Source organism: Callospermophilus lateralis, chromosome 7 (genome assembly GCF_048772815.1).
Source record: "Callospermophilus lateralis isolate mCalLat2 chromosome 7, mCalLat2.hap1, whole genome shotgun sequence".
NCBI classification, from domain to species: domain Eukaryota; kingdom Metazoa; phylum Chordata; class Mammalia; order Rodentia; family Sciuridae; genus Callospermophilus; species Callospermophilus lateralis.
In genome coordinates this window covers 29,042,588-29,063,970 of record NC_135311.1, presented here as the reverse complement: position 1 = coordinate 29,063,970, position 21,383 = coordinate 29,042,588, and the positions used below count along the sequence as shown (strand labels likewise).

The window sequence follows — 21,383 nt, the reverse complement described above, 5'->3', positions numbered from 1 at the left end:
TGTGATTGAACTCAGGGGTATTTTTCCACCGAACTACATACCCAGCCCTTTTAGTTTTTGAGACAGGGTCTAACTAAGGGCCAACCTCAGCAGTTTAACCGGGCTCTATGCAACTTAGTGAGACCCTGTCTCAAAATAAAAAATGTAAAGAGCTGGCTCAGTAGTAAAATACCCCTGAGTAGTTCAATTCCCAGTATTAGGGGGAAAAAATTATCTTGGGACCTAAAATTTTTAGGGGATAGAGGTGGGAAGATAACTATCATGTGAAAAATTATAGAAATGTAAGGAGGGTCTTCAACTACAAAACGGCATGATTTCCCCCCTTGGCATGTGGCTCAGTGGTACAGCACTTGCCTAGAATGTATCGAAATTGAACCCAGCACCACAAGGGGAAAAAAAAGGAAGAAAAGTATGCTTTTATGTCTCCAGCCACAAAAGCTATAGGAAGAGTCAAGAAGAGTTAGATAACAATTAATAGTTAAATAGTAACAAAACAACAATTAGTACTTTTATTATAACTAACTTTTGCTAAACTATTGTGTGTACTCTAATGCTTTTCCCATATCACTCATTTAATCTTCCTAAGAATCTGCAAGCTGATTAATTACATTTTACAGATGAGAAACAGATTTAGTTACTCAGGATCGTAATAAGCTCCATAAGCAGCAGAAATGGACTATAAACCAGATCATTTTGGTTCTCATCATGCTTTGGTTGGAGCTAGGCACTAAGATTTTCTCCCTTAGTGAAAAATGACCTTTGACAGGTACAAACAATTTGTGCATGTGTGTGTGTCACAGGGCTGGGGAGTAATCGGGATTAAATAGAGGGTCTCACACATGCTAGGCAAATGCTCTATCATTTTTTGAGACAGGATTTTGCTCAGTCATTCAAGCTGACCTAACTTTCCAACCTCCTGCCTCAGTCTCCTAGATATCTGGTTACAAGAGTGTGCCACCACACCTCAATTCAAATTCCCCCTCTGAATTAGCTTTATAATATTACTTTAAAATTTGTTTTTTAGTTGTAGATGGACATAATACTTTTATTTATTTTTATGTGATGCTGCAGATTGAACCCAGCGCCTCTTACGTGCTAAGCAAGAGTGCTATCACTGAGGTACCAACACAGCCCCATGTTACTTTTTCCTTTACTATTAAGCTGAACAGTTGTGACATGTGTTCATTCCCTATTTATGATTAACTTGTTTTGTTTTGTGTGGGTGTTGGAGATTAAACCCAGGGCTTCATGCATATTAAGCACTTGCTCTATCGCTGAGGTATACCTTCAACCTGAGTTATTCTTTTTAACTTCAAGTGGAAGTTGAAGTTAACAGACATTGTAAGGGTTCAGCGAACATCGGAGGAAGAGACCACCAAGTGACCAACTCATGCAATAGCAAAAGGGGTTTATTGAGGATCCAATCCAGCGCGCTGGGGCTCCGTGCTCAAGAAGGGAGAGCATCCCAGAGCCCCGAGCAGGGCTTGAAAAGTGTTTAAGTACACTTTTTGGGGAGGGTGGGGGCTTTGTATACATCACAGTCTCCTTTAACAAATCATCATACACATACAACAATTCTTAGACATGATTAGTACATTCATTGGCGGGAACAGGTTGGGCGAGGGTGATTGGTCACTCCTAAGCGGGGTACACATTCAAACTGATTGGTTTTGGGCCCTGAATGCCTACGTGCCAGGCTACACAGGGTCCTAGGTTATTAAACAACCAGAGGGTCAGGAGGAATATTTACTGGGCAGTTCCGGATATTGTCCTAACAGCTACAGGAATTTCAGGTTTTGGGGGTAGCAGAGGAACTTAACAATACCTGGTCCTTTCCTTTTTAACTCAGGCCTTGCAGCTTAGAAACTTTACAATGCCCGTTCTTTTACACTTTAACTTCAATTTCTTTTACTCTTACAGCATGGCTTAACTTTTCAGCAATAACAGACTTTTTGTTTTCTTGTTGTGATATTGTCGATTGAACCCACCAGTGCTCTATCACTGAGCTACTATACCTTCAGCCCTTTTAAAATTTTGAGACAGGGTCTCACCGAGCTGCTGAGGCTGGCCTGGAACTTGTGATCCTTCTGCCTCAGCCTCCACACCTGCTCAGATTATAATTGCCCACCACCATGCTCAGATAAAAGTGTATTGTTTATTTTTACTTATTTATTGGTACTGGGGATTGAATCCAAGGGTGCTTAAACTCTGAGACACATCCCAAGCCCTTTTTATTTAAAAAAAATTTTTTTTTAGTTTTAGATGGACATGATATCATTATTTATTTATTTATTTATTTTTTAATGTGGTGCCCAGGGCCTCATGCGTGCAAGGCAAGCACTGAACCACTGAGCTACAACCCCAGCCCCCCCTTTTATTTTTAACTTTGAGATGGAATCTCACTAGGTTGCTTACAGCCTCACTAAATTGCTGATACTGGCTTCTAACCTGAAATCCTCCTGCTTCAGCCTCCAGAGCCACTGGGATGATAGGTGTATGTCACCCCTCCTGGCAAAAGTGCATTTTTTAAAACAATGAATTCTCAAATATGTTGGGGGGAATGATGAAAGGCCTAGGTTTGATTAAAATAAGATATGGCTTGGGGCTCAGTGGTAAAGCATTTGCCCAGATGCTGAGAGCCATAGCCAAGTAGGAATGATGCATGACAATTTCCTTGTCAGCCTACCCAATGTTGCTTAGAGGGAGGACTCTCCATTGTGGAAATGGGCTTGCCTTGGACCCAGGTCATTTGCAATGACATTGCATGAATGTTTGAGAGTTTTGGTTGAAAGGTGACCCTGCTCAGGGATTAGGGTGGATCCGGGGTTTAGGGCGGTTCCAGGTTTAGGGTGGATCCTGCTGGGAATAGGGCGTATCCTGCTGCCTCAAGCGCCCACTCCTTGAGTTCCCGCTGAGTTCTCACAGGATTCAGAGGGTATTTGGTTCGCAGAGCCCGGTGGAGGGAGTGTATTTTCCTAGAACATGCGTGTAGAGTGCCAGTGACAGTTCGGGAATAAAGAGCTGCTGTTTGAATCTACAAGTTTTTTGTGGTGGCTCAGTTATTTTGTGCCCAGACAGACTTCGGGACCCAGAACGCAGGCAAGGCCCTGGGTTTGATCCCCAGCACTAAAAAACAAACAAACCTGCAAAACAGAAAAACAACTATCCTTTTTCTCCACCTGAAATCCCATTAACTGTCTCATTACAAGATAATGTCTGTCTTTGATTCATTCAAACTCCAAACAGAATCATTTTAGCTAGGTATAGTGGTGCTCAACTGTAATCCCAGCTATTTGGGAGGCTGAGGCAGGAAGATCATTAGAGCCCAAGAGTTCAAGATCAGCCTGGGTAACAAAGTGAGACTCCTGTCTCAGGAAAAAAAAAAAAAAAACAAAAGGCAAACCAACATTACAATGCCTCAAAATTGTCTACAGTCCCCATTCTGCCCCTCTTCTATAAAAATGGGGTATAAAAATAGTGAGTTATGCTCACTTAGTGGGTCATTACACTATGTGATGTTTCCTATGTGTCCTTCTCCCATCAATCTATCTTTGTCAGTTTATTCCAGCAAACCTTCAGAGGATGGCCAGGTGTGGTGGTGCATGCCTATAATCCCAGCTACTAGAGAGACTGAGAAAGGAGAATCACAAGTTTAAGGCCAGCCTCAGCAATTTAACAAGACCTTGTCCCAAAATAAAAAATAAAAGGGGGTGGGGTGTAGCTCAATGCTGTAGTGCTCCTGGCTTTAATGCCCAGTACCACACAAAAATAAATAAATAAATAAATCATTTGATCTTTGTACTAGGTTTCCAAATCCTCAGAATTTCCTGATTGATAATATTTTTATTATTCAAATTGGATCCTGAGTGTTTATGCTAATTAGGCAGCTCTCAGTTGGCTTGTAAATAGCAAAAGCTAATAAGATGACTCAGGATGGAGGAAGACCACAGTAAAATAATCAATCCTCTGATTAGAAAGGGTTGGAGCTTTGGGTTGGGATTATGGCTCAGTGGTAGAGTGCTTGCCCAGCATATGGGAAGCACTAGGTTTGATTCTCAGCACCACATAAAAATAAATAAAATAAAGGTGTTGTGTCCATCTACAACTAAAAAATTTTAAAAAAATTTTTTTTAAAAAAGAAAGGGTTGGAGCTCTAAGTCCTGAGATATCATGGAGGGGCTAAAGCAAATGATCCAGTCAATTGTACTTACTTAATGAGACCACAATAAAAACCCTGGTTACCCCAAGCTCAGCTGAGCTTCCATGTTTGGTAACTACACTGATAGGGTGTACTATCCTGAGCACATTTGAGACTCTTGGAGATTTGGCCCTCTCTTCATTTAGCTGGTCCAGATTTGTGTCCTATATAGTAAGTTGTAAGCACTACACTATTAGTTATGAGTTATTTTTGCAAACTACAGATTTTGAGGGAATTCTAGAAACCCAAAGTGTATAATCATTTCCCCATAAAAGCAAGTAGTCCTATAATCTGAAGGAATCTTGTTTCATCTTTTTATAGTGTCAGAGATTAAACCTAGAGACTTACCTGTGCAAGGCAAAAGCTTTATGGCTCAGTAACATCCCAATCATATCTCATTATTTATTATTATTGTTGCTATTTTTGCAGTGCTATGGATCAAACCCAGGGCCTAGAATATGCTAGCCAATCACTCTACCAGAAAGCCACACCCCAGCTCCCATTCTCATTGTTTTAATTTGCAATTCCCTAATGACATATGTTGAATATCTTTTCACATGGTTATTTTTCACCTGTAAGGTGTCTGTTAGGTACTTAGCCCATTTGGGGAGGGGATACTGGGAATGAACCCAGAGTCACTTTACCACTGAGCCACATCCCCAGCCCTTTTTATTTTTTGAGATAGGGTTTCACTAAGTTGCTTACGACCTCACTAAATTGCTGAGGCTGGATTTGAACTTGTCATCTTTCTGTCTCAGCCTCCTAAATTGCTGGGATTACAGGCATGAGCCACCAAGCCTGGCTAGAGGATGATTTAACCAGAAGTTAGAGACTAGGTTATGCCATATAGCAAGACCCCATCTCAAACAAAATTTTAATTAGTTGTAAAGGATCTAATTTGTTATGCATTACAAATATTGACATTTGAAAATAATTTTTTTTTTTTTTGTAAGGAAACTTTATTTAGCTTACAGTTTGGGAGGCTGAAAGGTCACGTGGCATGGCATGGGCTTTGTGAGAGCCCTCTTGGCTGCATCAGGATTGAGTGGGCCCATTAGTTCAGCTTCTGGTAGTGTTATTCATGCTGACAGAATTCCAGGGTGGCACAAGGCATCATATGGGAAAAGATGTGTATCTGTGTATCTATCTGCTCCACTCTTTTGAGGATATTCAGTGAAGGCTGTTTCCTCTTTTGGAGGTGGCCTGCTCCACATACCTCAGAGCTTTACTTCTATTTTACTGAATAAATCCTTTATGCTCTTTCTTTTTTAAAATTTTTTATTTTTTTAATATTTATTTTTTAGTTGTACTTGGACACAATACATAAATAATAATAAATAAAATTATATTTATAAATTAAATAAATAATCGATCATAGGTGCTAAGGATCAAACCTAGGCCTGCATTTGCTGCACTCTACTGATGACCCACAACTCCAGCCATATTTTTTATTTTTTGATACTGGTGATTGAATTCAGTGGATGCAGTCCTTTTTATTATTTTATTTTGAGACAGGGTCTTGCTAAATTGCTGAGACCTTAAACTTTCAATCTTCCTGCCTTAGCCTCCCAAATTGCTAGGATTACAGGTATACACCACCACACCCAGCCCCTTTATGCTTTTCTAATTTTATCTTGACTGAAATCCTTCTTTTGGGAAGACAAAGAACCAAGGAACCTGACACATATGGTGCCATGACTCAGACCTGGCTCTGATTGCTGCAGAAACACTAAGCCACCAACCTCTAGATGTCTTTTTACTGGGTACTATCAACCTATTGTGCCTGAGGCCCTGCTGCCATTGACATCTCTATTAGATCAAGTGGGACAAAGATTTCTCAGAGTTAATCTGCCATCAAGTGCCTCCTTTTTGGCTAAAGCAAGGAGACTTAAAACTCCCTATTCAAACCCCTTGAGGATCTGGACTCAAAAATCTTTGCCCTTGTCCAGCAGGTAACAGTCCAAGTGGATGCAACACCTCAAAGCTAAAGGGTTTCAGAGTTCCAACTCACTGAGGGGGTAATGTTAGAGCAAGCAACTAGATAAGCATGATCAAGAGAGGTGGGGAAAGGAAATTTAAGTTCTGCCCCTGGACAGTATCCAACTGGCTGTTACACACCCAGCGACCGCCTTCTTGTGGTCAGATAGCTTCTATCAATCTGGAGAAAATGGATAATCTATGCTGTAAACATTTCCAGGATGACAAAATTAGTGTAGGCACACTGATCTATGGCAGGGAAGCACAAAAACTGCCCCAGATAAATAATTCATGGGGTATAAGAATCTCAAGCAGGCCATAAAAGCCCACAACACAGAAGACACAAAGCCAGTTCCTCTTCTGGAAGTTGCTGCTCCACATGCCTCTGAGCATTATTTCCATTTCAGGAAATAAACCCTTTTTGTTTGCTGGGTTTTTTTTTTTGGGGGGGGGGGGTACTGGATTAAGCGCAGAAGTGCTTTACCACTGAGCTACATCCCCCAGCCCTTTTATTTTTTAATTCTTTTGATATCAGAGATTGAACCGAGGGGCACTTAACTTCTGAGCCAAAAAAATCAACCCTTTTTATTTTGAGACAGAGTCTTCCTAAGTTGCTTAGGGCCTCATTAAGTTGCTGAGGCTGGCTTTGAACTTTCGATCCTCCTGCCTTAGCTCCCAAGCCTCTGGGATTACAGTCATGTGCCACCATACCCAGCTCCAGACTGGTCTTGAATTTGCATTCCTCTTGTTTCAGCCTCTCAAGTAGCTGGGATTACAGGCTCAGGCCATTGTGCCCCTACACCATTCATTTTAAATGACAACGCCCACCCCCTACACCCCCAATTTTGTGTTTTGGATTCTGGGGAATCAAACCAAGGGCTTTGACCTTGCTCTTATCACTGGAGCTACACCCCCAGTCCACAAAAGAAAATTCTGACTAGTCTTCAGAGTCATTCATTTTTCTGAACACCAATGCCAACACTTAGGAAATGGCATTTTGCCTGGCACAGTGGCACATGCCTGTAATTCCAGGGGCTCAGGAGGCTGAGACAGGAAAATCACAAGTTCAAAGCCAGTCTCAGCAATTTAGCCAGGACGTAAGCAATTTAGTGAGACCTTGTCTCAAAAAGGGCTGGGGAGGCTGGGGATATGGCTCAAGCGGTAGCGCGCTCTCCTGGCATGTGTGCCGCCCCGGTTTGATCCTCAGCACCACATACAAACAAAGATGTTGTGTCCGCCAAAAACCAAATATTAAAACTCTCTCTCTTTAAAAAAAATTTTTTTTTGAAAAATAAAAAGGGATGGGGATGTAGCTCAGTGGTAAATTGTCCCTAGGTTAAATCCCAGTACCAAAAAAAAAAAAATTGCATGATGAGTTGCGTACCTTTTTTTTTTTTCCCCTCAAAATGGAGATCTATGGGAAAAGGAGGAGGCAGGAAAGAGAACTAGTATTAGACCACTGATCTTAGGCAGACTGATTTTATTTATTGTATTTATTTACTTTTTGCAGTCCTGGGGATCAAACCCAGTATCTCACAAATGCTAAGCAAATGCAAATTATATGCAATGTTCTCATAGGCTACATGAAGTACTTTTATTTTTGATATGTGGGTCTTGCTATGTTGCCTAGTCTAGTCTGGAACTTGTGGGCTCAAGTAATCTCCCCATCTGGCTGCCCAAGTAGTTACATACCCTTCCTGTTTAAAGAGACTTTTTTTTTTTTTCATTTTTATATTTTTGCAGTTATGGGGTTGGAGCCCAGTGCCTCACACATACTAGGCAAGTGCCCTGTTAGCAAGGGACTTTATTTACTCAGTGGTACTGAGGATTAAACCCCGGGTCTCATGCATACTGGGCAAGAGTTCTAACACTGAGGTACATGCCCTGCCCTTTTCACCTTTTTAAAAAAATATTTTTTAGTTGTAAATGAACACAATACCTTTATTTTATTTTTTATGTTTTGCTGAGGTTTAAAACCAGTGCCTCATGCATGAGAGGCAAGCACTCTGCCACTGAGCTACAACCTCAGCCCTTGTTTATCTTAATGTGGTGCTGAGGATTGAATCCAGGGCCTCACACATGCTAGGCGAGAGCTCTACCACTGAACCACAACCCCAGTCCCCCTTTTCACTTAAAAAGAAAAAAAATTATTCACTTTTTGTGGTACTGGGGATGGAATGCAAGGTCTCACAGAAGCTGGGCAAGTGCTCTACAACTGAATCACATCCTCAAACGTTCTTTTTTTTTTTTTTTTTTGAGACAGTGTGCCCCCCAGGCCTTGTTCCTTCCCTGTGTATATGCTATTGAAATTTAAGATTGCCACCTTGAAACTTCCCAAGTCAAGTTTCTAGTAAAAGCCAGGTGTGGTGGTACATACCTATTATCCCAGGTACTCTGGAGGCTGAGGCAAGATCAAAGTTTGAGGCTAGATGAGCAACTTACAAAGATCCTGCTCAAAATAAAATGAAAAGGGGTGGGGATATAGCTCAGTGGTAGAGTATTTGTCTAGCATGTGTGAGGATATGGTCTCCATCCCCAGTACAACGACAACAACAAATAAGGGCTAGTGGATTTTGGCAATTAGGATTCCATAGTAAGCCAAGGTTTTTGAGAAGGATGATAATACATTTTTTTAAATTATTCTTACAATTTATGAAAATGACTATAGTCAGAAAACACTGTCAATATTAGTCTTAAAATTAGATTTTGAGATAATGGATGTAATCATGTATATGATTTTTTCCCCCCAACACTGGAATTAAATCCAGGTCTCTTGCATGCTAGACAAGCACTCAAGCACTGAGCTGTAGCCCCAGCCCCTGTTCAACAATGACATTTGGGGTAGGGGTGGGGTGCTGGGATTGAACCCAGGACCTAGCAAAGGGTAAGCACAAGTTATATCATTAAGTCACACTGCTAGCCTGACTTTTCCTAAAATCCCTAACTGGCCTGTTTTATTGGAAGCATTTAGTAACCCTTTCCAGGCACTTCAGTCATTACTCCCTATTAATATACCTCTTAGCTGCTGTCAGTTGAATATTTATATTTAGCACCTGTTAAGTCTGATCTTCCCTGCTTCTGTGTATTGCTCAGGCTGTTCTCTGCCATTTATAAAACTGCCTGTCTGGATTTCACCTGAGAAACTTCAGTGCTCTCTGTAGCCTTCTTTTTTGCAAATTGACAAATATTCACAATCTGTAGTTACATTCTCCTTATTGCCCCCACTTTGGGAGTAGCCAAGAAATTCAACAAATCTTTAAAATGTCAAAATGTGGAGCTGGGGTTAGCTCAGTGGTAGAGCACTTGCCTCATACATGTGAGACAGTGGGTGTGGGAGGCACTGGGTTCGATCCTCAACACCACATATAAGTAAATAAATATATTTTTAAAAAAAGGAAAAAGAAACACGCAGAAACAATTTTTTGTTAAATATATTTATTTTCTAGTTATAGGTGGACACAATATCTTTATTTTATTTTTACGTGGTGCTGAGGATCGAACCCAGTGCTTTACGCATGCTAGGCGAGTGCTCTACCTCTGAGCCTCAACTCCAGCCACAGAAACAACTTTTTAAAAATGTGGTAGTCTGCAACATGAATGGTGTACTCCAAGAAATAAACTATTTGACCAGTACATCTTTATATCCGTGTGGATTTTTAAAAAATCATTTTCATTCTTCTTACCCTAACCACTAAGTTCTTAACAAAACATACGGTTTGAAGTAAATATTCACAGTCTACAACACAAATCTTTATACCTGCAAGCATGAGAAGGATCTTTTCAGTCTTTTTTATGGGTAAAAATAAAACCCAAAGGTTTTATTCTGTGTATAACCTTCTCTTAGTTCTCAAACACTAGGAGTCTTCTGTTAGCAGTGGGTTTAAGAGCTGAAACTGATCACTTTTACACCGTTTGTTCACTTCCTCTGCCTCATTCCTTGCCCGAGACAGGGGCAAAGGACAGGTAGTCAGTAAATGATCGGGTCAGAAAGACGTGGGCTTATTTCGAGGACCCAATCCTCCCAAGATACACATCACCCCTATGTCTAGCCCAATACATTCGTTAAAACTGAAAGATCTGGAGAAGAAAGCAATGGCTTGAGCCAGATGCCTGAAACATTCTACTGGTAGCTTCAGGTATGCTAAGTAGTTCCTTTAAAGGTCACAACAGCCCAGCAAAATGTTATCGCAGTCTTATGTTCAGGCTTAAACATTAGACCTCAGGTCATACACTACATCCCTGCAAAGGACAGAAACATCTTTTATGGGAATCACATGGGGAAGTAGGGTCACTGATAATCTTTGAAGAATCTTAAAACAGCGAACTCGGCGGAGACCTCCGACACTTCCCCGGAGCTAGACACTAATTGAAAAGCCCATTGCAGTGATGCAAAACCGTTTCCTGCCCGACTCTCGCGAGAAGAAACTAGGTCCCCAGACGAAACGCTAAAACATACAGATTGGGCCTAGAACGTCCTTCCCCATCGTCCCCAAAACCTCCCGGGAAATCTAACAGTCGGGCAAAGGAGGCCACCTCGACGAGTCCAGCGCGCAGAGAACGCGCGGAACCAGGAAGAGGAATAGCTAGCCCACCCAAGAGTTTCTGATTGGCTGCCGGCTTAGCTTGGAACGCTGGGGCGTATGACGTCACATCCGCCGAGCCCGCCATCTTGTTCCCAGGGGCAGTTGGCGGAAGAGATCGCGCTCCCTGGCCACCGGCTTGCCTTCTTCCTGGAGTTCTCGCAGCCCACGTCTCGGTGTCTGCTCTCAGCCCGGGGTCCGTTTTCGGGGTCAGGGTTGCCCTCTCTCGCCTTGCTGGGGCACAGCGAGGCGGCCCCCTTTTCTGACGGCATTCCATGGAGTAGGGTCCCGGACCGTTGTCCCGAAGAGCGAGATCGAGCTTCGCCCCCTCCCCCCTCCCTTCTCCCTCCCTCCTTCCTTCCGTCGCAACATGGCTAACAACAGCCCCGCGCTGACAGGCAACTCGCAGCCGCAGCACCAGGCAGCCGCGGCCGCGGCCCAGCAGCAGCAGCAGCAGTGCGGCGGCGGCGGCGCCACGAAGCCGGCGGTCTCGGGCAAGCAGGGCAATGTGCTGCCGCTGTGGGGCAACGAGAAGACCATGAACCTCAACCCCATGATCCTGACCAACATCTTGTCGTCGCCTTACTTCAAAGTGCAGCTCTACGAGCTCAAGACCTACCACGAGGTGGTGGACGAGATCTACTTTAAGGTACGAAGCCTCTAGGCCTTGGGCTTGGGGGTAAGTTCAGAAGAGGTATGGAGGAAACCGGCGGAGGCGGCCCCCGAGATCTGAGGATTTGTGGGTGGGGGAAGGTCGGGCGGAGGGGGAGCTGTCGCCTGTAGCCTGTCAGGGAGGGGTCGGGCTGGGGCCGCCCTCTCGTTTCCTTTTCAGATTTTAGAGCCAGGAGAGCCCGCCACTTTCGATATTTCTCTTCCCCCAACCTCCTGCCTACCCCTGGGGGATGTTGGGCAAGAGGGATAGGGGAAAGGAGAAATGAGTAACAGAAGTCTCTCCAGTTCACAGCTTTAAATTTGTTCCTTTTGACATGGATCTACTAGGCGCCAACTTGGTGCTTCTCCCGCTCACCCGGGCCAGGGCATGTAGTGACTTCAGTATGGGCCTCGTGTTGTTGGTACTGTCCAATCCAGACAGGGACATGGTCAGTGCGTGTGTCGGTTGGGGTGGGAGGGATGGGGGTGGAGAGGTGCCAGTGCAAGATGTGTACAGAAGGCCTGGAAATTTTCCCAGCAGGAAGTCAGGAGTAAGCGGTCTCAGCCACCTGTGCATTGGGCATATTTAGAATTATCTGGGCCCTGGGCTTCTGCGGCAGGGTCGGTGCTGGCTTGGCTGTGCTGGGGAGCTCACCTGGCGCCTCCTCACTGCACTCTTGTCTCAGTTCTTGTTTCGTTAGCAGGATTGACTCAGTCTTGCAGCGAGGCTCGGAGCAGCCCAGGGTCGCAGGTAGAGGTATGCACTATTAATCATGCTCAATCGCCATAAATGCATTTCCCTGGTTAAATGAACAGCTAATTAGACTTTTTTTTTTTTTTTGGCCCATTGGTTTTGGTCTTCATCAGTAGATAGACTTTTTCCACTTCCCTGCAAATTATGTAGTATTAAAAATACCTTCCAGGCCTCCAAACATGGATTTGTATTTTAAAGATAATTAATAATAGCCTCAACAGTTTTTACAAACGTTTTAGCTAGAGCATTTACAATCTTTTGTCTGTAAAGTTTGAGACAGATCATGTGTGGAGATGTTAACAAAAGGACATTTCTCTATTTGTTTTGCTGCCTTTCCCCCCAGTAATTGTTAAGATTACTTCAGGATTTTGAGATATTAGTTGCTTTTTTATAGAAAACATTTTGAGTAATACAGTTCAACCCTGGGCATGTAAAGTACAGGAGTAAATTTAATATTCTCTTACAAGAGTCTTGAGAAGGTGTAATTGTTATACTGTGAACTAGCTTTTAAAAAAAAAAAAAACTAGCTTTTTAAAGGTAAGACCTTTTCAACATGGATGCAATATGTCGAATAATATTTAACACACTATTCTATGCAGTAAACTTTGAAAAGCCGTAAATTGGATTTCTGCTCCTTTTGTGGCAGTTTCTGTTTTAAAATCTAGTTTATGTAGTAGGGGGAAAACTTTCATACGTTGTGTTTTGAAACAATTAAAGATCTACCGGGAATTATTTTTAAGTTTAAAACTAAAGACCCAAATTTTGTCATTAATATGGTTGTATCAAATAATCATTGAAATATGTAGACCTCTAATTTTGTACTTATTTTTTATTTATTTATTTTTGGTACCAGGGATTGAACCACTTAGCCACACCTCAGCCCTTTTATTTTTTTATTTTGAAGTACTTTAATTTTGTTTTGTTTCTATCCCTTGACTAGTCTTTGAGGAATTGAAACATTAACACAGCAAGCTGGGGAAAAGAAATAGTTAAGTACTCCAGGAGTTGAGCAAAACAGTGTAGTACTTGAGTACCACTAAAAAGCAGTATAAAATAATACCATGTGTGGGTGGAAATACACTTTCAGAAAGATAATAGAATGAAAGAACAGGATTTTTTTTTTTTTTTTTTTAACAACAACAACAAAATGAGATCTTTCCAAAAGACTTCTTGGCTTCTCTTTTATAGTTAAAATTCTTTTTATTGCTATTTTAGATAAAGCTATTTTTGTAGGGTGGTCCTTTAGCAAAAAGGATACTGTATGGTGTTTGACTTTACTTAGTGTATATTAATGGCTATTCACACTCCATTTCTGAAACAGTTTATGTTCTTGGGGGGAAAATTAGATTGGTTCACATAATTAGGCTGAAAATGAATTGTAAGAATGATCTCTGTAAAGTGTGACTTTTGTGGTTTTATCTTTAATCAGGAATAAACTTGATTCTTGTGGAAAAAATGTGCAAATAAAAGTTCTATTTTGCATTTTACTTTATTTTATCATGTAAATTTTTTAAAATCATAAAGTAGAAATATTGAGGGCATTTTTTTCAAACTTCATTTAAAATGAGGTTTTTTTTTTTATTTTAAGCAATTTATAATTAAAAGACTGAATAGTATCAAATATATTGTGTGAATTGATGAAGACTGTAGACATTTCCTGACTCCCACATATGTAGAAATTAGCTGTGCATAAAGCTAGTTTAATGGGATTTCTGCTCTGCCAACACATTAAGGTTTTATTAAACCCTGGTAGTTTTATTGGTATTCTTTAACTGTCTAAGCAGTTTTTCCAAAGATAATTTACACACTTAATGTGAGTAAACAGTATTTTTGGAAGAGTTGCTCTGTTATGGACTTGGGCTTAATCAGAATTTTTAAAAATTCAGAGTATGAATGTTTGTTGTCTTCCTCTTTTCTATTTTCAGGTCACGCATGTTGAACCTTGGGAAAAAGGAAGCAGGAAAACAGCTGGCCAGACCGGGATGTGCGGAGGGGTAAGTAGAAGTACGTGCATTTTTCAGTTTTTCTGTGTCTGATAATTAAGTTTATTAGAAAACTAAAGTCTGTCCTTATACATTCACAATTTGTTGGTGGATCTTAGAATTTGTAAAAAATGTAAACTCAAGGGTCCAGTGAATTGGGTTACAGAAAGTGTTACTGTTAATACTTCATTCTTAGTTCTGCATTATGTCTTGGTTATTAATCCTAACATGATTAGTCAGTGGATGCTAACTAAGCATCTGTTAATTATTATACTTTTTTCTTAACTGTTTCCCCTAAAGGTTCGAGGTGTTGGAACAGGAGGAATTGTTTCTACAGCTTTTTGCCTGTTATACAAATTATTTACTCTGAAATTAACTCGCAAACAAGTGATGGGTCTTATAACACACACGGACTCTCCATATATCAGAGCCCTTGGATTTATGTATATAAGGTGAGCATGTATTTATCTGTATTTTTAATAAATATCTCGTTATAATTCACATATTTTTTTTTTGTTGTTGTTATTGTTGTTTTTGTACTGGGGATTGAACCCAGAGGTGCTTTATCACTGATATATCCCTATCCTTTTTATTTTTCATTTTGAGATGGGTTTTGCTTAGTTGCCTAGGAACTTGCTCAGTTGCTGAGGCTGGCCTTGATTATAGTCCTCCTGCCTTAACCTCCTGAATCATTGGGATTACAGGCATGCACCACCTTGTCTAGCTCACATAAGCTTAATAAATCTTCCTTGCAATTCTAGGTATACGCAGCCCCCTACAGATCTTTGGGACTGGTTTGAATCCTTCCTTGATGATGAAGAGGTATGTCAGCAAGGGTAATAATTAGTTTTTTCTAATTACTTTTATTTTTAATATCTTTTCATTGGAGATTTAATGTCTTCAAGAATTTTCTCTAGTTATTTCAGTTATACTTTCAGAATTAAAGTCCTTTCACTAGGACTTGGTGGCTTTTACATATCTTATGTTAAATTTAGTATGTTTTGTTTTTAAATTACTTAAATGTTTTTATAATTATTAGAAAATTTCTCTTCCTAATTTGTTTCTGTATATTGTATTGGTCCTAACTTGTACAGTTGATAGTGACTTTGAGGTGGGCTGTGGTCCAGATTGAGGTGATAAAAGACATGTAACAGAAAATTAAATGTATCCTTTTTTTCTTGTGGAACTTTTAGTTCTTCACTCTAACCTCTAAATACAAATATTCCCACTTGCATAGAAATGCAAAATTGTAGAGCTAGGCTTGACTTAAATAGGCTGAGAGTTTGGATGGTTGGTTGAAGGTGACAAAACAAGAACTTTTAATTATGAATTTCTTATTTTTTGAGACGGGTCTTGCTGTATTTCCCCGGCTGGCCTCATACTCTCCATTCTCCTGCATCAGCATCTCAGTAGCTGAGATTATAGACATTTGCCACCACCATGTCCTGCTAAATCTAGTTTTCTGGCTCCTAGCACATCACACATTTAAAACAAGACAATGCTATTCTAGATGTTTTTAAAATTCTAAATCCAGTTTGCCTTCTTGAGTTTGTTAACATGTTTAGAAATTACTTTAGGAAACTGACTAAGTCCAATTTAAATCCTACTTATACTAATTTGCTTACATATTAAAGTCCAGGATATCAAAATGTACCCATGTATTATGCCATGTATCTCTTCTCCCCATTACTTTGTGTTTTAAGGTTCATAAAGTAGACTCTGATATAGCAGTAGTTCTATTTAAAAAGTTCAAAGAATTTGTTAAATTAAAAGATGGTTCCAATGGAAATATTTTTGTTTGCCATATATTCACATCAAAAAAATGACACATTTAGACATAGGGGATTTAGTCTTTCTCTACCTTTTAAAGATTTTTTTTCCTCTTTATAAAAGCTTTTTTTTTTTTTTTTTTGGTTGTAGATGGACACAATACTTATTATTATTGTTATTATCATTATTATTTATGTGACGCTGAGGATCGAACCCAGTGACCCATATGTGCAAGGCAAGAGTTCTACCACTGAGCCACAACCTCAGCTCTATAAGAGTTTTTTAAGACCGAAATGCTTCTCCCTTCTGACTATAAAAAAGCATATCCTTCTTTTTAATTGTATTAGGTTTGTTTTTTAATGGTTCTATTTAATCTGTTTTTTATTGTGCTTACAAACCTGAGGTCCTCTGTTTAAGCTAACTTATGTTTTCTTCCTTAGATATCTGCAGCGATTATATTTGGAAATACTGTATATCTGAACACTTAAATGTGTGTGAGTGCAAGCAGTTTTACCTTTAGCTCTTGTTTTCCTGTTTAGATAACAAATCTCACTTTCCTTGTGTGCTTGCACTATAGGTTTGGGACTGACAATAGCTGACTAACATGTCCTGAGCTGTGAGAGGGCATAGCAAGAAGGCCTTCATGCGGTAATGACCCTTTTCAGAGACAATGGTCATCATGGATTATGCGTTTCCAATTATTTGTTCATTTATTTATTTTCTACATAACTAAATTAGAAACCTCACTGCTTCATGGCAGTTGGTTTGCTATTGCTTCCAGTTTTATTAGGGCTTCATTTTTATATTACAGCTGTTAAAAAGATAACCTTTAGACAAAAATTGTCTGAAATAGTTCATATGTAGCTAGGTTACAGTGCTAGGTATGATGTGTGCAAATGTATCCACAGAAATATGTACTTAGTAGGTATGTGGAATGTAAATTAAGTCCTTTGTTCCGCATAGTTTAGTAGTATAAGGTGCTTTTTCATATTATTACCTGAGTGAGATCAGTTCCCTTTATGCCCGTGAGGCTGCAGGATTTGTTGTCACCTGCATGTATACACTAAGCCCAAATATTTTGCAATGTCATTCATTACCAGGTTAGGATACAAAAATTGAAAGTTTTCTGTTAGAATTTTTTTGTATTTGATTCCAAAGATGGTAATGTGTTTTTTTAGTATTCATGTTTGTGTTGAAATGCCTTTTTTTTCTTTTTTCTTTTTTCTTTTTTATTTTTTGACCATTAGGGTATCTTTTGTGTTTCATAGGACCTAGATGTGAAGGCTGGTGGAGGCTGTGTGATGACCATTGGAGAAATGCTGCGGTCTTTTCTCACAAAACTGGAGTGGTTTTCTACCCTGTTTCCAAGAATTCCAGTTCCAGTTCAGAAGAATATTGATCAACAGATTAAAACGCGACCTAGAAAAATCAAGAAAGATGGAAAGGAAGGTGCTGAGGAGATAGACAGACATGTTGAACGCAGACGTTCAAGGTAGACGTAACAAATTGTAAATTTATTCCTTTTTATTAGGGATTGAATCCAGGGATGCTCTACTACTAAGCTACATCTCCAGCTTTTGGTATTTTTTTATTTTGAGACAGACTAACTAAGTTGCCACGGCTGCCTTAGTCTTCCTGCCTTAGCTTCCCAAAAAGCTGGGATTGTTATAGATGTATATCACTACACCCAGAGTTTTGTTTTGTTTTTACGTAGTCTTGGGAATTAAACCTAGGATCTTGACTATGCTAGACAGTGCTATCCCACTGAATTACATTCTCAGTCCCTATAATATGTTTTATTCATTGGAATTTCCTTCTCTCTTTTCCATTTCTTAGATCTCCAAGGAGATCACTGAGTCCACGGAGGTCCCCAAGAAGATCAAGAAGTAGAAGTCATCATCGTGAGGGCCATGGGTCTTCTAGTTTTGACAGAGAATTAGAAAGAGAAAAAGAGCGCCAACGACTAGAGCGTGAAGCCAAAGAAAGAGAGAAAGAAAGGCGAAGATCCCGAAGTATTGATCGGGGGTTAGATCGAAGGCGTAGTAGTAGGAGTAGGGAAAGACACAGAAGTCGCAGTCGAAGTCGTGATAGAAAAGGGGATAGAAGGGACAGGGATCGGGAAAGAGAGAAAGAAAATGAGAGGGGTAGAAGACGAGATCGAGACTATGATAAGGAAAGAGGGAATGACAGAGAAAAGGAGAGGGAAAGATCAAGAGAACGGTCCAAGGAACAGAGAAGTAGGGGTGAGGTAGAAGAGAAGAAACATAAAGAAGACAAAGATGATAGGCGGCATAGAGATGACAAAAAAGATTCCAAGAAAGAGAAAAAACACAGTAGAAGTAGAAGCAGAGAAAGGAAACATAGAAGTAGAAGTAGAAGTAGAAATGCAGGGAAACGAAGTAGAAGCAGAAGCAAAGAGAAATCAAGTAAACATAAAAATGAAAGTAAAGAAAAATCAAACAAACGAAGTAGAAGTGGCAGTCAAGGAAGAACTGAAAGTGTTGAAAAATCAAAAAAACGGGAACATAGCCCCAGCAAAGAAAAACCTAGAAAACGTAGCAGAAGCAAAGAACGTTCTCACAAACGGGATCATGGCGATAGTAAGGACCAGTCAGAAAAACATGATCGTCAGAGGAGCCAAAGTGTAGAACAAGAGAGCCAAGAAAAACAACATAAAAACAAAGATGAGACTGTGTGAAAAATTTTGTAAAAGTGGATCACATTGAATCCTATAAATGTTTGATTAAATCTGCTTTTTTTCCCCCCGAGTTCAGATTGTGCAGTAGTTATGCACTCTTCAAGCTCCCTGTAGGCTGCATTTTCATTTCTTCTTTTGTGTAGGGAAGTGCCTTTGTAATCCCATTTATTGCATTGATGTTTTCACCCAGTTGTTGAGTTTGATACATGATGCACAAGATTGTTCTTGCATTTTTATTGTTTGTTTTTAAAATGTACAGTCTGTACATATGTCCTAAAAATGTTTTAATTCCTTTGGCATGGTTGCCATGTTGGTTAAATTTGTATAAGGCAATAAACTGCCACTAATTCTATTTTTGTTTTGTAGGTGTGGGATTATGGTTTGTGTACTGAAGTTAGCATGGCTGTGCTTTTCATAATAGGATGCTAAAGACTTTGGGAATGGATCTTGGATATCTTATAGGAGAATTGTGTGCTTTCAATGTACATGAAGGCAGCAGTTATAGGATTAACATTCTTGTCCACTGTACATTATCTTGGAAGACTTGTTAATATGTTATACTTAATTATTCTCCACAGTTAACTTTAGAGAGAATTTATGAGAGGTTAGTTTCTGATGCAGAGGTTTAAATTAGGCTGTGATTTGGTCAAAAGTCCTTTTAGCATTCTACCTCAAAGGGACACTGTTAGTATGCCTAAAATTTATTCACTTAGTTTTCCTTTTTTATTTGGGGGGAAAAAAAACAACATGACATGTAATCTTTTTTCCTTGAATTCTTTCTCAGATTTTTAAAGTACTATATTAAAGAAAAAATTAATGTCTAAAGCCTAGCATTCTTGCAGCAACCCTATACTAACTTGTAATTGGGAGAGGGTGGGGCAGATGAGTAGAGAAACAGATTCAAGCTCAAGCTTCCAAAGCATTTTTATAAATGGAAAAATACTTAAATTATGAAACAGCTTGATATAGTGTCCTTTTTTTAAAATTTAAAACTTTTTTTATCAATAATGAAGATTGCTATTTGAGTTTTTAAACAATCTAGAACGGAGAAGTATTAAAAGTAATGCTGTGCTGCATTATTTAAGACTATCAGCAAATTATTTGATAGATTGTTCTTATGACTTGTATTCTGATTACAAAGAACATCATGAGTGGAATAAATACTGGATTAAATCCTTTATCCTGGATGTTGGCTTTTCCCCCATTTGTTAACATTTTTTAAAGGTATTTTTGTTGTGGAAATTGATAAAATGTCAATAGAATTACACTTTGTGCAGAAAGAGATCTTAGTGCCCAGACAACAAGTGGATTTTAAAGAAACAGAGAGGGACATGTGATAGTTATCCTCATAGTAACAGCAGTTCCCTTTCAGTGGATGTTATGTGTCACTGGGATGATCTTTTGATTGATTAATTTGTTCCACATAAAGTGTGTTTATTGAAATAATTTCATTTGGATTTTAAGTATCACTTTAAAATATGAACTTAAAGGACATTTTTATAAGACAGCCCATCTACTTCTTTTTAGAACAGAAAATAGAGGCCCAAAGTGATAGGCTTCATCAGTGCCAGGACTAAGAGTATTCCTGACAAGTCTAGTGATCTTTCTGTACACATACCAACATTTTTTATAACCCACTGGTTATATTGGCTAACTGAAGGGTTCTCAGAGCCACCTTGTGATAGTGTTAAATTGAACAAACAAGTCTGCTTGGAAGAGCCTTCCCTAGCCAGGCATGGTAGTGCACATATACTTTGGAAGCAGAGGTGGGAGGATCTCAAGTTCAAGGCTGGTTTTGGCAATTATAGGGAAACCCTATCAAAACTGACTGGGGATGTAACTTCGAGAGCACCACTGGGTTCAGTCCCCAGTATTGTGAAACAGAAAAGATGTTCCATATGTGGGTTTGTGCCTAATTTAAGAAAACTAAATGAAGGAATTAGCTATAAAAATCCTGTTTGGGGTCAGGGGTTGGTACTGGAGACTGAACCCAGAGGCATTCTACCCTGGATGTACATCCCCAGCCAGTTTTGGAGACAAAGTTTCACCAAGTTGTGATCCTCCTGAGTAGCTGGGAATATAGGTGTGTGTCACCACCTCCAGCTTTCCCCCTTCCCCCAAGAGTAGACAATTGAGCATCAAACATAACTAGTATAGATAACCTAGAAATTAGAAAAACCTACTTTTGAGTAATGAAAGCCATTAGGGTTACCTTAAATTGAAAATTGGTTTTCTAGTATACCTAAATTCCAGTGCTATTCCTTTGGGTATAATTTCACTTGAAGTGTTCAGTGGTATATTTTAAGTAAAATGTGAAAAGTGTTTCAAATGAAGATGAAAGTACTACCATAACCTGCGGTTTTTATTTTGATTTTTAATGTAATTTTGCTTTTGAGGAACATTTTGGTACGTGTAAGATCATCTAAGTACTAGTTAATGCCAAGCATATGCGTGTTTTGTTTGGAGAGTGGCTTCCTAAGACTGAGAGATCTCCATCATTTCTTGCAACATGAGATCAAGTTTGAAAAGATTTTAAAGCTTAATATAACTGGAAGCCTCCATCCAGTTTTTGTATACACCTGAAATGATTTTACCTTTCCATGTATTAATCTTGGCATCTGTTTTTTAGTGTTCCATTTGCAATTAAGCCCTATACATGGGTTAGAATATTATCAATCAAAATTTTAATATAAAGTGTTCATTTTAATGCCATTTAATTTATAACCATTTGAGTCTGGTTTAGTTTTAGTTAGTTGTAAGGCAGTGATTGTGT

General features: G+C 39.5%; 1 protein-coding gene across 1 annotated transcript; it reads left to right on the top strand.

Moving 5' to 3' along the window:
- Nucleotides 1-10,844: 10,844 nt before the first annotated feature.
- Nucleotides 10,845-19,797, top strand: Prpf38b (pre-mRNA processing factor 38B). Its single transcript, XM_076863157.1, has 6 exons — nt 10,845-11,404; nt 14,086-14,154; nt 14,443-14,594; nt 14,904-14,964; nt 17,181-17,404; nt 17,749-19,797. Exons 1-6 carry the CDS (start codon nt 11,126-11,128, stop codon nt 18,608-18,610), a joined length of 1,647 nt encoding a protein of 548 aa, XP_076719272.1. The 5' UTR covers nt 10,845-11,125; the 3' UTR covers nt 18,611-19,797.
- Nucleotides 19,798-21,383: the final 1,586 nt, after the last annotated feature.

What these genes read in the sequence shown, in the direction of transcription:
- Prpf38b (XM_076863157.1), top strand. Translation starts at nt 11,126, where the DNA reads ATGGCTAACAACAGCCCCGCGCTGACAGGCAACTCGCAGCCGCAGCAC. An exon ending in TGGACGAGATCTACTTTAAG is followed by an intron (nt 11,405 to 14,085) that starts GTACGAAGCCTC and finishes TTCTATTTTCAG; the next exon opens with GTCACGCATGTTGAACCTTG. An exon ending in CTTGGATTTATGTATATAAG is followed by an intron (nt 14,595 to 14,903) that starts GTGAGCATGTAT and finishes TTGCAATTCTAG; the next exon opens with GTATACGCAGCCCCCTACAG.